The sequence below is a fragment of the Carcharhinus amblyrhynchos genome, chromosome 21, assembly GCF_965287045.1.
Source record: "Carcharhinus amblyrhynchos chromosome 21, sCarAmb.v2.hapA, whole genome shotgun sequence".
Taxonomy (NCBI): Eukaryota; Metazoa; Chordata; class Chondrichthyes; order Carcharhiniformes; family Carcharhinidae; genus Carcharhinus; species Carcharhinus amblyrhynchos.
The window spans coordinates 32,946,640-32,962,373 of NC_137344.1; the positions used below are offsets into that span (position 1 = coordinate 32,946,640).

Here is a 15,734-nt window from a genome sequence, read left to right on the forward strand (position 1 = left end):
TGTTCAGAAACAGAGCAGAATTTACAAATATTGATTAGAATGCGAGTATTTACAGCTAATCAGATCTTAAAGGTGCAGACAATGTGCTGTTGCAACATCTCATTTACTGTCCTGTCTGGAGACAATACACATCTCTTTAATCTCTGCTCAATGCTATCCCCACTCACATTGTCTGCACCTTTAAGACTTGATTAGCTGTAAAGACTTGCATTCTAATCAGTATTCTGTAAACTGTGTGTGCCTTTACATGCTCTGTTTGAGATCAGAACTCCCATTCACCTGACTAAGGGGCAAACCCCAAAAGCTAGTGGCATTTGCTACCAAATAAACCTGTTGGACTTTAACCTAGTGTTGTGAGACTTCTTACTGTGTTTACCCCAGCCCAACACTGGCATCTCCACATCAGAGATTTCAAAATCAGGGACAGTGTCCAGAACATCGTATCAGCATGGACACAAAAATATATATCAACACATTATTTGTACATAAATATATAGTATGGTGATGCTGGTGTTCGGCTGGGGTGAGCACAGTAAGACGTCCCACAACACTAGGTTAGAGTCCAAATAAACCTGTTGGGCTTTAACCTGGTGTTGTGAGACTTCTTACTTTATTATAATAGATCTGAGTTTTCCTGTAGACGATAACATGGATTTTGTGGCAATAGTGATGATCATACTGCTAGCACTCACTGTCAGCAACCTCTGAAATCCACATATGTGCAGTTAAATGTGGAAATTCAGAAGTTAATGTTAGTGATAATACACTTGTCATAAAGAAATATTGAGGTGGCACAGTGGTTAGCACTGCTGCTTCACAGCACCAGAGACCCACATTCAAATTCCTGGCTTGGGTCACAGTCTGTATGGAGTCTGTACATTCTCCCTGTGTCTGCGTGGGTGTGCTCCAGATTCCTCCCACATTCTGAAAGATGTGCTGGTTAGGTGCATTGACCCAAACAAGTGCGGACTGTGGCGACTAGGGGAATTTCACAGTGACTTCATGTAAGCCTTACTTGTGGCTAATAAATAAACTTCAATCAATCATTGAAAAACTTATCATGTTAAAATCCCCAAAAGCTGCAACTTTGTAATGATGTGAAACTGATTATTTAACAGCATATTAATTTATGATTCTGTTGAATGATCTCTCCGGCCCTGGAAAACATATTTTGTATTTGTGTAATGTCATTTTCTTTCTATTCTGATACAAACTTTAAGATTTTTAATGTTTATTCTTTTCAGCTTCTAATTTGTATGTCTCAATCATTAATTTTCCTTTCTATAAAATTTGTAAAAAGTGAAGGCCAGAATTTGAGTCTTGGAATAGGAAAGCTTTACTGCAATTGTACAGGGTGTAAGTGAGGCTACACCTTGAGTATTGTGTGCAATTTTGGTGTCCTTATCTGAGGAATGATGTTCTTGCTATAAAGGGACGGTAGCAAACGTTTACTAGGCTGATTCTTGAGATAGCAAGTCTGTGGTATAAGGAAAGACTAAATTGGTTTGGATTACCTTCATTGGAGGTTAGAAGAGTGAGAGGGGCTCTCATAAAAACATATATCATTCTAACAGAATTAGGCAGGGTATATTTAGAAATAATGTTCTCAATGACAGGGGAGTCCAAAACTTGGAATAAATAGCTTGAGAAGAAGGGTAAAAGTTTACAGATTGAGGTGAGGAGAAATTTCTTCTTGCAGAGAGTGGTGAATCTGTGGAATTCACGACCATAGAAAGTAACTGAGGCCAAAATATTGTATGATTTCAAGAAGAAATTAGATATAGTTCTTGTGGCTAAAAGGGATCAAAGGATGGGGAGGGAGGGGGGGAGTGGGATCACGGTATTAAATTTGATGATTAGCTGTGATCATAATGAAGGTGTCAATGGCTTACTCCTGTTTCTATTTTCTATATATGTTTCTATGTATGTTTCTAGTGCATCTTACTTCTTTGTTTGCTGTCTGTGTGAATATTTCAATGCCATTGGTTACTTATCCTGCTTGAGAAATCACAATTGTTGGGCAGCTGGACATCCTCTTGACATGGCATCAGAATCAGGAAAGGTGAATTCCACATCACCCAGATTCCTTGCTCTTCGTTGCAACAAGGTCAATGGCGAGTAGCACTTGGCCACATGCCACAAAATCTAAGCCTCGATGTTTTGCCTCTATTTGTGGAGTTATCCGCAGATAATTTTTATAATTTAATGCCTTCTTAATTTTTCTTTTTGTACCCTGGTTCTTGCCCTAAAATTCAATTGCCTCAACTTATGGAGATGTCAATCTGCCACTTTCCTTTTCCAGCTCAACAGTGCCTACAGATCTCCCTGTAGTAATTTTCTTCCTTGAACCTGACCTCAAGCAATTCTTCTCACTGTCTACGCAATCTTTTTCATTTACGTAAGACCAATGGAATCCATTCACTTAGGATCATGTTTCTGAGATTTAATCATATGATGTCCACTCAGATTTTTCCTCCCACTCTTGGTAAATGTCATTTGAAGATTTGATCTCCTGTGGCTTAGTATCTTCCTGTAGTTGTTTACCAGCAGTTATTGTATGAGAAATTCTGAAAGCTACAATGCCAGTGAAGAAAGTGTGTACGGCCAAATCACAGTAATGATAGAATTAAGATGGAGTAAGAATTGCAGTAAAAGGCCAGCTCTCAACATAGAGAGGATGTCAACAGGAGAAAGAACTAGTCGGTCAATTCCAGATAATCTGCTTTAGTGTCAATGGCTGAGGGATAAATATTGACAGGACATTTGGAAAATTAAATTGCTCTCCTTCAATTCGTAGTATCCGCGAGGGCAGACAGGACCTCGGTTTGACCTCTCCTCGAAAAGAACGTACCTAGATAATACTGCTCTCCCTAAGTACTACACTAGGCTGTTAACTTTTGTACTGAAATTCATGGAGTAGGATTTAAACGCACACCCTGCTGATTCAGAGATGAGAGTGGTATCCACTGCGTCAAGGCTGATCATGAACGTTGGACTAAACGTCCTCCATGTCGATGAATCTCCATCTACACCAAAAAGAGTGCAACGGGAAATGGTGCCTCCAGGTACCCATAATGCACCGCGCCAATGAAAGCACTGTATTCAACCAGCAGAATGGGCGCGCATGCCCAGATGCGCTGAGAGGAACATAGCCTGTGTGTACAGGAGCAATGTCTAGGAAATCCCCGAGTTTAATCGACAAAACCGCCCAGCATCGGAAACCTTTAATTTTGCACAAGCAACTGCCACTTCTGTTAATCTCATCAGATCTGTGCATTCCAGGCTCTAAATCAGGATTTCTTGGAAGCAGATGTCCCTCCAGCAACCCCTACCCGGTGTCAGATACAATGATGGTGGTTCCTACGGTTGGGGGAACCTACAGAAGGAAATCTCTGCACTCTTGCAGTCAAACATAGTACAAACCAAATGGCTATGATTCTTGGAGGCCAATCATGTCAGTCCCAGACAGTCCCTGCAGATTATCCTCAGCTTGGTCTCTTCACACTCTAACCATCTTCAGCTGCTTCATCAATGACCATACCTCCAGCAGAATAACAGAATTATTACAGCATAGGAGGCCATTCAGCCCATCATGTCTGCACCAGCTCTCTGAACACTTGCTTGTTCCATTCCTTTGCTGGCTCCCCATAACGTAGAGATGCCAAAGTTGAACTGGGGTGGGTACAGTAAGAAGTCTCAACATAAGGTTAAAGTCCAACAGGTTTATTTGGAATCACAAGCTTTTGGAGCGCTGTTCCTTCATCAGGTGAGTGGATTCCAAATTGTGATTCCTAATAAGCCTATTGGACTTTAACCTGGTGTTGTGAGACTTCTGCTCCCCATAACATGGCACATTCTTCATCTTGAGATAATCACTAACCTCTTTAATGTTTCGATTGAACCTGCCTCCATCACACTCTCCAGCAGCATGTTCTAGGTCTCAACCACTCGCTACATGAAGTTCCTCATGTCTCTTTTGCTTCTTTTGCCACTTGCCTTAGTGGCAAATCCTTGTCCATGACTTCTCAAACTTAATTAATCCCCTTCTACTCTGTTCAGAAGATCAGAAATGGGGATGTTCGCTGATGATTGCACGTTAGTATCATTCACAACACCAGTTACTGAACAAGTCCAAGCTCACTTGCAGCAAGACCTGGACAACATTGAGATTTGGACTGATAAGTGACGTTCGTGTCACATAACTGCCAGACGATGATCATCTCCAACAAGAGAGAATCTGCACCTACAATTCTCCTCCAAGACACACACCACCCTGAGCTGGAAGTATATCACTGTTCTTCCACTATCATTGGGCCAAAATCCTGAACGCTCTAATAGCACTGTGGGTCAACCTACACTACATGGATTGCAGCGGTTCAGCAAGGTAACTCATCACCACCTTTTCAAGGAAAATTAGACCTCGTCAGTGAAGCACATTTCCCAAGAATAAAAAAAGGTACAGATTTCCTGTGCATCCCATTAGGATAACATAATGACTGACTGGATATTACAATACTCCATTGTTCCAGCTAACATCGGATGTTGGCACAAATCCTTCTGTTAATCTGAGATTAACTTTGATGGAACTCAAAACAAGTTCTAAGATTATGCCCAAATTAATTCCAAATGATCTTTCAATCTGTTTATCTTCCTTCTTGTCCACTCCTTCCAGATGGACCAGTGATCTACTTGTACTTGATACAATTTAGCATTTATAATGTACTCACTGCTTATGATGTAGTTTTCTCTTATGATGTGGGGAGACCAAACACAGACTGTTGTAACTCCTTCACTAAACAACTCCATTCAGTCCGCAAGCATAACCCCCAAGCCTCGAGTTGCCTGCCACTTCAATTCTTGTCCTCGCTCTCAACTATGACTTTTCTGTCCTCACCTTCCTATAATCTTCCATTGAAGATCAACGCAAACTCGAGGAACAGTATCTTGTTTTTCAATTAGGCACTTTGCAACTTTCAGTTTTAGAATGTGACCGCTGTCTCCATTTTGTTTCATGTTTCTTTACTGCGTCTATTTTCTTTGCTTTGGACGCCTTTAGACAACATTTTGTGTCTTTACTTATCTCATTCCCTGTGGTTTTGGCTTTTGCCCCATAAAATCCTTTGCTCCTTCACGCCACACCACCATACACCTTCCCTTGTGTTCTTCTTCTGACCCACTCCTTTTCACTTGGACAAAACGTTACGTTTTAAACTTTACCCAGTCATGATAAAAGGTCACAGATTTGATGCATTAATTCTGCTTCTCTTTCCATAGATGTTGCCAGACCTGCAGCGTAGTTCCAGCATTTTCTGTTTTTAATTCATGTTTCCAGCATCCATTTGCATTTGTTTCAGTTCCTGAATCTAGTTTTGCGACATCTCATGATTGCTTCCCTTTCAGCACTTTTCTGATCCTCTACTTATTGCTCAAGAAAACCCCTTGCACAACATCCAGTTCATCAGGTTTGCTTTAGGACTGTTCCATACACCAGTCCTGTTCTCCCAACTCTGCCTTATACTGTATCAGCTTTCTGATTTTATCAATATTCTCAGCCTGTAAATTAAAGGTTCACCAAAAAAGATGCCATAGAATAATCAAGGATTTCAAAAGAGACTGTTTAATTTGCTTTTGTAGTTCTGATACTTAGAATCATAGAAGTTTACAGCACGGAAACAGGCCCTTTGGCCCAACTTGCCCACGCCACCCCATTTTTTAACCCCTAAACTAATCCCAATTGCCCGCGTTTGGCCCGTATCATCTATACCCATTTTAACCAGGGAACTGTCTAAACATTTTTTAAAAGACAGAATTGTACCCACCTCTACTATTACCTCTGGCAGCTTGTTCCAGACACTCACCATCATTTGTGAAAAAAATTGCTCCTCTGGACTCTTTTGTATCTCTCCCCTCTCACTTTAAACCTGTGCCCTCCAGTTTTAGACTCCCTTACCTTTGGGAAAAGATATTGACTGTCCAGCTGACCTATGCCCCTCATTATTTTATAGGCCTCTATAAGATCACCCCTAAGCCTCCTATGCTCCAGAGAAAAAAATCCCAGTCTACCCAGCCTCTCCTTATAACTCAAACTATCAAGTCCCAATAGCATCCTTGTAAATCTTTTCTGCACTCTTTCTAGCTTAGTAATATCCTTTCTATAATAGGGTGACCAGAACTGTAGACAGTATTACCAGTGTCTTGTACAACTTCAACAAGACATCCCAACTCCTGTACTCAATGTTCTGATCAATGAAACCAAACATACTGAATGCCTTCTTCACCACTCTGTCCACCTGTGATTCCACTTTCAAGGAGCTTTGAACATATACCCTTAGATCTCTTTGTTCTATAATTCTCCCCAACACCCTACCATTAACTGAGTAAGTCCTGCCCTGGTCGATCACTTAAATTGCATCACCTCGCATTTACCTAAATTAAACTCCATCTGCCATTCATCTGCCCACTGGCCCAATTGATCAAGATCCCATTGCAATCCTAGATAACCTTCTTCACTGTCCACTATGCCACCAAACTTGGTGTCATCTGAAAACTTACGAATCATGCCTCCTAAATTCTCATCCAAGTCATTAATATAAATGATTTGGATGACAATATTTTTCCCCCAGCAAATATCATAGAGTTTAATGTAGAAAATCGTAGAGTTCAATGGTTTTCTACATTAAACTCTCTGATACTTGCTGGGATAAGAAGGGATGTTGAAGATTTTGCCTAACATGTACGAGGACAGATACAAAAATGCCAAATACTACATGAGGAAAGAGTGCTGATTGGTTGGCAAGTTGACTGATTGGTTGAGGTATTGCCATGGAGAATGCAGCAGAGAACTACTGTTTTGCCCCATGTTTTTTTTTATTTCAAAAATGGCACAAAGCCTGGACAAGTTCCTTTTGCCTGCAAAGGACATATGCATATTCATGCATATGAATAGAAGTGCACTGAATGCTAGTTGAGTTTACCTTTACATTCCAGGACAATCTTGACGTAGGGAGTAGTTCAATAAGTGGAGGAGGTAGAGAGGGGCACTGAATACCTGAATACATTATTTCAGAAATAATAGACTTTATTTTTAACAAATATGGTTACATTCTTGGTCAGTTGAGTGTCTCACATAGAAGATCACAAAACCGAGAACATCCATCAAGTTAGAGGATTATGAAAGGATGTATCCCATTTACTGAAGTCCATTGTTAAGGTGCAGGTTGACCAAAGCCATTCATCGGAGTCTTAACATCCAAAGAAGGCAGCAAGCTGTTCAACAAATTGACACGTTCTGCAACAACAAAATGTTGCCTTTAAAATTGCAGGTAACTGCTTTCCACTGGCCAAGAAAACACGAACATTGGGAAATGCGTGGAGCTGATCACAGAATCACACACCTGCTTTTTCTCTCTCTCTGTGCCGCACAGATTTGTTCCCAGAGCTGCTGGTTGCACTGGAGGTGTATCAGGTTAGAAGTCCATTGAGCTGTGAGCCAGATAGTCCTTGCGCCCAATGTTGCTGACCTGCTTTGTCTGCATGGCCTCCAGTTTCGGACAGTCTGTGATACGATGGCCCAAACCACCACAAAAGGTGCAGCCTCTTTCACCTGCACAAAGAACCAGAATTAAAACAAAATAGCAAACATTTCCACAAGGGTTCATGTAGCCTCAATTTATGCAGTGCCTACACCACAAAACCCTTCACAGGAACATCTGCTTCACAGGGATATTTGACATTAGCAACATAACTAATCCAAATTTACATTAAACCATCAGGCCTTTTTCTCACTTTGCTGAATAATTCCACTAATGAGCAATGCTGGCATTTATTCAACACACTTGAGTTGTCTGAGGCTCCAAGTAAAATGAACAGCTAGGTTGAGATGAGGTGCAGAGCTTGTGGTGAGACAGGCACTGGGGAGGATGCAGGGAGGGAGTGGGTATGTGAAGAACACCCAAGGTAGTTCAGTGAACCTGAGCGGAGCTAAAGCATACGGTTAAGAGGAAGTACAGAAATTGGGAGTATGTGCAAGGTCGGCATTGGAGAGGACATAAGGTGGAGAGGTGGGGTTGCATGGGAGGGATTTACCTTCTGTAAAAAGCAGGTTAGAATCCCTACAGTGCAGAAGGAGGCCATTCGGTCCATCAAGCCTGTACCAACCTCAATCTTACCCAGGCCCTATCCTTGTGACCCCTCATATTTACTCTGCTAATCCCCTGACACTAGAGTTAATTTAGCATGGTCAATCCTCATTGGTTCCTTATTGATTCAAAGCTTGCTACAATAGACTCCTGCGCATCCAGCAGACATGATCATACAAACAGGGGGAAAATGCACAGTTGAAACATACTTCTATAAAATCAAATCTATGGAAAACTTCATCAGATTTGTTTCCTGACCACCAGGTCACGAAACAGGAGCAAGTAAAACGAACATTATGAGGCAGATATGAATTTCCTTGTACAGACAGAATATATTGAACTCTACAAACATACAGGTAGAGAGGATTACATCAAACCCAACCTCTATGTAAACAGTGCACTGTTTCAAAGCCCTACAATATTGTTCCCAGCCTGGATTTAGGTGAGGGGTGCAGGAAAATCCTTAGAGCAGGGGCCCAAGTGCTTTCTGCAGGAGGGAGAGAGGAAACCAAACGAAACATTTCCGATCTGGTTTCACTGACAATAACACAAACCAGGCAATCAATCACCTGTATACTTCATTATCAGGTGTGTGGAGTAAGTGCAGATACCAGAGAACTTTAATTTTGAAAAACTCAGACCTTCTGAAGAGCAAAACAAAATTGTTACATATCATCCGGAAATAAGATGGTTTAATTTCAACCCAAAAGAGCACCATCCAAAGCCCAGCCCTCTTGGAATCTTTCTGTGCACAGAATGATTGCTGTGTTTCCCTACATTTTGACAGATGCGAGCTGTGCAAGACTTCCAAACTTGGACGTCTGAAAATAGAAAGGTTAAGCTGACAGCCATTTGCAGCCAAAAGGGCAACGTACCTCCAATATCTAGCATAGTCTCATCTCCTGTCTGAAGGACCTGTAGAACAGGTGGGACTTTCTGCTTAGCTTCCAGTAACAGAGCCTTCAGATCCATCAACACCGATTCATCTGTAAGGAAACGTGCATTAGCGAATCTCACAAACAGTGCAACAATTTATTTCTCATAGTTTACATTTAGAGCATCAAATACAGATCCATGTCTGTCCAATGCAACAAGCCTCAGAGATTGAATACAGCCTTAGCACATGCCACCCACACATTTTCACTATTTTCACACCCACTCCTGAAGTCAGTTATCATAAGAACATAAGAAATAGGAGCAGGACTAGGCCATCTAGCCCTTCGAGCCTGCCCCGCAATTCAATAAGATCATGGCTGATCTGTTGTGGCTCAGTTCCACTTTCCCGCCCTCTCTCCATAACCCTTAATCCCCTCTCTTATCAAAAACCCATCAACCCGCGTCTTAAAAATAACTAGCGATGCAGCCTCCACCACTTCAACGTGCAGAGAATTCCAGAGATTCACCACCCTTTGAGTGAAGAAGTTCCTCCTCAACTCTGTTCTACACCGCCCCCCCTTTATCTTGAGGCTGTGCCCCATAGTCCTACTGTCTTTTTTGAGCGGGAAGAGTCTCTCCACCTCTATCCTATCCATCCCATTCATCATCTTATACGTCTCAATGAGATCTCCCCTCATTCTTCTAAACTCTAACGAGTACAAGCCTAGTTTATTCAGCCTCTCCTCATAGCTCAACCCCCTCAACTCCGGTATCAGCCTAGTAAACCTCCTCTGCACTCCCTCCAAGGCCAAAATATCTTTGCGCAGGTGCGGCGCCCAAAACTGCACACAGTACTCCAGCTGCGGCCTCACCAATGCCCTATACAGCTGCAGCAAGACCTCCCTACTTTTATATTCAATCCCCCTCGCTATGAAGGCCACCATCCCATTCGCCTTCCTGACCACCTGCTGCACCTTCAAGCTGGGTTTTTGCGACTCATGCACAAGGACCCCGAGGTCCCTCTGCACCGTCGCCTGCTGCAGTTTTTCGCCACGTAAGTAATAGTCCTTCCTACCATTATTCCTACCAAAGTGGACCACCTCACACTTGCCAACATTAAATTCCATTTGCCATTTCCTGGCCCATTCGCCCAGCCTATCTAGATCCTTCTGCAGACTCTCCACACCCTCCGCACAATTTGCCGTTCCCCCAATCTTGGTGTCATCAGCAAATTTCGACACCCTACACTCGGTTCCCTCCTCCAGATCATCTATATAAATGGTAAAAAGCTGAGGCCCCAGCACCGACCCCTGGGGCACTCCACTAGTCACCATCCGCCAATCCGAATAGCACCCGTTGACCCCCACTCTCTGCCTCCTATTTGACAACCAATCCTCTATCCACGCTAACACCCTACCCCCAACTCCATGTCCCTCGACCTTCTGCAATAACCTCTTGAGGTATTTTGTCAAACGCCTTCTGAAAATCCAGAAAGACCACATCCACCGCCCCTCCTCTATCCACCGCCCTAGACACATCCTCATAGAACTCCAGTAAATTTGTCAGACACGACTTCCCTTTAATGAAACAGTGCTGCGTCTGCTCTAACAAGCAATTCCCCTCAAGATGCCTCGCAATTTCCTCCTTAATGACGGATTCTAACATTTTACCTACCACAGACGTTAAACTAACCGGCCTATAATTCCCCGCCTTTTGCCTGGCACCCTTCTTAAACAACGGCGTAACATTAGCCGTTTTCCAATCTTCCGGCACTTCCCCGGAATCCAGCGACGTCTGGAAAATAACCACCAAGGCATCCACTATCACCTCCGCCATTTCTTTCAGAACCCTCGGATGCATTCCATCCGGTCCTGGGGACTTGTCCACAATCAGCCCCTCCAGTCTGTCGAGCACCGCCTCTCTAGTAACAGTAATGTCATTAAGACCCTCCAGTCCTACCACCTTTCCATCACTAACACCCGGCAAATTATTCACATCCTCCTCCGTGAAGACAGAAACAAAAAAGTTATTCAATACCTTAGCCATATCCCCATCCCCTACCACTAGGTCCCCTTTCTCATCCTCTAAAGGACCAACGTTCACCCTAGCCAGCCTCTTCCTTTTTATATATTTATAAAAACTCTTGCTATCCTTTTTTATATTAAGCGCTAGCCCAGCTTCATAGTTTCTCCTACCCTTCTTTATCAACTTCTTTGTCAATCTTTGTTGACATTTAAACCTCTCCCAATCCTCTTCTCGCCCACTACTCAGCTACTCTAAACGCCTCCGCTTTTAATTTAACACTTTCCTTCACCTCCTTCGTTATCCACGGCTTATTACCTCTCCTCCTATGGTCCTTTTTGACCATCGGAATAAATTTCCGCTGAGCACCAAGAAAGATCTCCTTAAAGATCCTCCACTGCTCCTCAGCAGACCCTCCCTCCAACGCGCTCCCCCAGTCAACATTCGCCAATTCTTCTCTCATCCTACCGTACTCCCCTCTATTCAAACAAAGTACGCGTGTCTGGGAACCCACTTTCTCCTCCTCCATCTGCACCAGAAACTCCACCATACAATGATCACTCTCCCCAAGAGGATCCTTCACCGCAAGGTCCCTAAGCAATGTGCATTTTTCATAACTGATCATTCCTCCCATCAATCTGGATACGAGTGCCAGCAGGCCACGTTTCTGGCTGGCATCATAATGTGAGGCACGATACAGAGCCAGAGTAGAAACCTTTGTCCTCCCAAGCCTGCAGACGTTGCACCTAATAGAAATTCCCCACTACCAAGCAGATCAAGGTCAGATAACTCAGCTCAGAGTAAAAATTCACTGATGAAGACTGCAATTAAATGAGAGAAGGACAAAATACACATTTCAACATTTCATGAGAGCCAAGTTAAGTGTGTTCAGGTTTCCAAGAGCCATGTGCAACAGTGTGTATGTTCATTGTCCAGGGTAAGTCTGAAACTCAGCCCCAGATAGTCACAGAAATAGAACTGGGGAAAAGGAGAAAGAAAACTCCCTATTAACAACACCTTGATTTGTAGCTGTTGTCAAATACTGCTCCCCTAACCCTATTTCAATTAGGAACTAAAAGGCGCAGTCATTATGATATTGTGTAAATCCTTAAGCAATTTGTCAAATGCAGACCACAGTCTTCCAGTGAAATGCAGCAAGACTTGGACAAAATTCAGGTTAAGCTAATAAGTGGCAAGTACCAGGCAATGACCACATCCAAAAACAAAAATTCTAATCATCTCCCCTTCATATTCAATGGCATTACCATTTCTGAATTCACCACTATCCTCCTAGAGTTTCCACAATCAGAAACTGAACTTAATGGCCACATAAACATGGTGGCTACAAGAGTAGGTCACAGGCTGAGAATTCTGAGGCGAGTACCTCACTTTCTGACTCCCCAAAGCCTGTCCACTTCTAGACAAGTCAGGAGAGTAATGGAATTGTTTGGATAACTGCAGTTCCAAAGACATTCAAGAGGCTCAACGCCATCCAGGACAAAGCAGTCGGCTTGATCAGCACCCCATCCACCTACTTAAACATTCATTCTTCTGCACCACTGATTCCTCAACTATTTACAATCTATATCAATGATTTGAACGAAGGGACTGAATGCAGGGTAGTTAATTTTATTGCTGACACCAAGGTAGGTAGGAAAGCAAGTTGTCAAGAGAAGGCAGTGAGTCTGCAAAGGAAAATGGACAAGTTAAATGATTGGGCAACAATGTGACAGATGGAGTATAATGTAGGAAAAAGTGAACTTGCCCACTTAGGCAAGAAGAGTAGAAAAGCAGCATATTATTAAATGAAGAGATTGCAGAATCCAGTGATACAAAGGAATCTAGGTGTCTTGGTAGATGAATCACAAAAACTTAGTATTCAGATACAGCAGGGATTAGTAAGACAAATGAAATGTTGGTGTTTATTGCAAAGGAATACAAAAGTAGGCAAGTTTTGCTGCAGCTCTACAAGGTCTCTGTGAATCATCTGGAATACTGTGTATAGTTTTGTCTCTTTATTTGAAAAAAATATATAATTACATTAGAAGCAGTACGGAGAAGGCCCACTTGATTCATTCCTGGGATGAAGGAATAAACATTATCCAGCCAGAAAGGTTGAACCCATTGGAGGTTAGTAGAATGGACGGTTATTCAATTGAAACATAGAAGATTCTCAGAGGATTTGACAGGATAGATACCAAGAGGATGTTTCCACCTGTGGGGGAGTCTAAACCTGGGAGACACAGCTTACGAATAAGAGTTTGCCCTTTTAAGATGTACATGTAGAGATAGTCATCAGGCTGTGGAATTCTCTTCCCAGTGAGAGGTGGAAGCTGGGTGGGTCAATTTCTTCAAGGCAGAGTTTTTGATTGAAAAGGGAGTCAAGGGTTATGGGTGGAGACAAGAAGGTGGAATCAAGTCCACAACCAGATCAGCCATGATTTTATTGAATGGCAGAGCAGTTTGAAGGGCCAAATGGCATGCTCCCAAGTCTTATGTTCCTACGCTGCAAGTGGCAGCAAGGTGCTCCATCTAAATGATGCACTGATAGAACTAATCAAAGCTCCTTCAACAGCACCTTCCAACACCACAACCTCAACTATACGGGAGGACAAGGGCAATAGATGCAAAGGAACACCACCACCTGCAAGTTTCCCTCCAAGCCACACATCATCCTAACTTGGAACTATATCGCTATTCCTTCACTGTCGCAGGATCAAAATCTTGCAATTTACTCCATAACAAGTGGGTATACCTGCATCACATGTACTTCAGCAGTTCAAGACAGCAGCTCATCATCACCACCTCAAGGAAAATTAGAGTTGGGTAACAAATGCTGGCCCTGCCAGATGCCCACATTCCATGGAAGATTGAAAAAAAACTTACCACAAGCTTTGTTGATGAATGTTGTGGCTATCCCTGTTTTCCCTGATCGACCAGTACGTCCAATTCTGTGAACTGAACATGGAGAGAGTGCTCAGATTAAAGGGATTTTCAGAAACACAGCCTCACCGACAGTAGCTGAATTCATCAGCGACACAAAGACTAGCCATCAGACAGGGAAAGTGAACTGAGCAAAGGAAAGGATTTTCGTGGATTTGGTCTCTCACAGACTGGAATTTAGAGCATTATATTTTGAACCTGTGTCCATTAGTCGAGGGATTGATTTAGTTGTACCCCATACAGACGTGCATCAAGCTCTACCTACACCATTAAATGCAACAATCTCCTGCTGTCCAATTTTCCACTTTCCTGAACAAAAAGTAGAGGCAGCTGAATTTGACATTAAGTTTGTGTAGGAGAAGCAAGAAAACAAAGACTTAAGTTTAAGCTAGGCAAACTTTGTGACACGCAAAATTAATTGCTAACAGTAAACTGGGCTGAGCTGTTAACGTGTAATACAGACTTTGGGAAATATTTGAGGAAGTGATTGACATAATACCAAACTGATGCATGTGGTTAAACAACTGTAAGAGACAGTTTACGCTGATACAAGTAAAAACTGAAATTTAGGAGATTGAAAGAGTTATAAAATACAAAAAAAGATAGAAAATAAAGTAATAAGAGGTGCAGAAAGTGAATGTAAAGAAAGAGATATTAAAGCTAACATTAAAGGTTTCATAAATATTAAGAAAAAATAGATTGTAAAAGAGAATCTAAAGTTAAGTCAAGGGAAGAACTAATACAAGTTTTAAAAATGTTAATGTAGAAAATAATGGGACTTAAGTGAGTCAAAACCCAGGACCTCAGAATATAGGAAATGGGAGCAGTATTAAAAAGGATTGGGCCTGATTTTCAACCTCAAATCCACTTTCCCATCCAATCACCATAGCCCTTGATTCTTTTTATCTGAAACTCTTTCTCAGCTATGAATATACTCAATGACTAATCACCCGTAACTCTCTAGGATAGTGAATTCCAAAGCCCACAAGAAATGTATCATCTTAATCCTAAATGGTTGATCCTTTTTTTGAGATTGTGACTCGACATTAGAGATTTCCCAGCCAGGGAAAACAGTCTTGTAATGACTACCTTGTCAAGCCATTCCAAGAATCTTACATGTTTCAATGAAATCAGGACTCATTCTCCTGAACTCCAAAACCTGTGGGTGCGATTTTGTAGGTCCACTGTGCTGCTCGAGTAGTGCAGAGAGTTGCAAACTGTCAGCAGGGTGTGTGTGTGTTTGGGCGGGGGGGGGTTGGTCGGTGGTGGTGGGGGCAATGGGGGGGGAGGGGGTGTGCATTTGGCAATCTCCCTTCAGATTGGCACAGGCATTGTGGCCCATTCAGCATGCTGATGCCAACCTCTCAGGTGAGATTAGGCCCCACCCCATCTTACTGGCACAAATCCCCCGGCGGACTCTGTGAAGCATAGCATGCCGGAAATTCATCCCGAAAAACAGGCAGGAAAATCTCCTGTTTTCCCGTCCATTGGGCATTTAGTTCTTTCTGAGAAAGTCACCCCAATGTGTCCATTCCACTCGACTTTCCCTCATTGACAGTTCTCTAGTCAGAGCTAGTTTACTCTCATATTCCATTTTCTTCCACTGTTGATTTCTCACTGGGACGATTGAAACGTTCAGACTGAGCTCACTAGATTTTGTTTGGTAAGGCTATCGAGAGATATGGAGCAATGGCAGGAAAATTGCCTCTTCCTTTTCCTAAGATGCAACTAATACTGTAGACAATACATTGGTGC

At 42.5% G+C, this 15,734-nt stretch overlaps 1 protein-coding gene across 3 annotated transcripts in view; it reads right to left on the bottom strand.

The window, feature by feature from the left end:
- Positions 1-6,232: 6,232 nt before the first annotated feature.
- Positions 6,233-15,734, bottom strand: part of LOC145356336 (putative ATP-dependent RNA helicase DDX41) — a 46,312-nt gene continuing 36,810 nt past the window's right edge. For all 3 annotated transcript variants that reach the window (XM_080208959.1, XM_080208958.1, XM_080208961.1), the window contains 3 exons: positions 13,923-13,994; positions 9,014-9,124; positions 6,233-7,603 (listed from right to left, as the gene is read on the bottom strand). In XM_080208959.1, the coding sequence (XP_080065085.1) occupies positions 7,467-7,603; positions 9,014-9,124; positions 13,923-13,994 (320 nt within the window). In that variant the 3' untranslated portion in view covers positions 6,233-7,466. The remainder of the gene's footprint in view (positions 7,604-9,013; positions 9,125-13,922; positions 13,995-15,734) is intronic.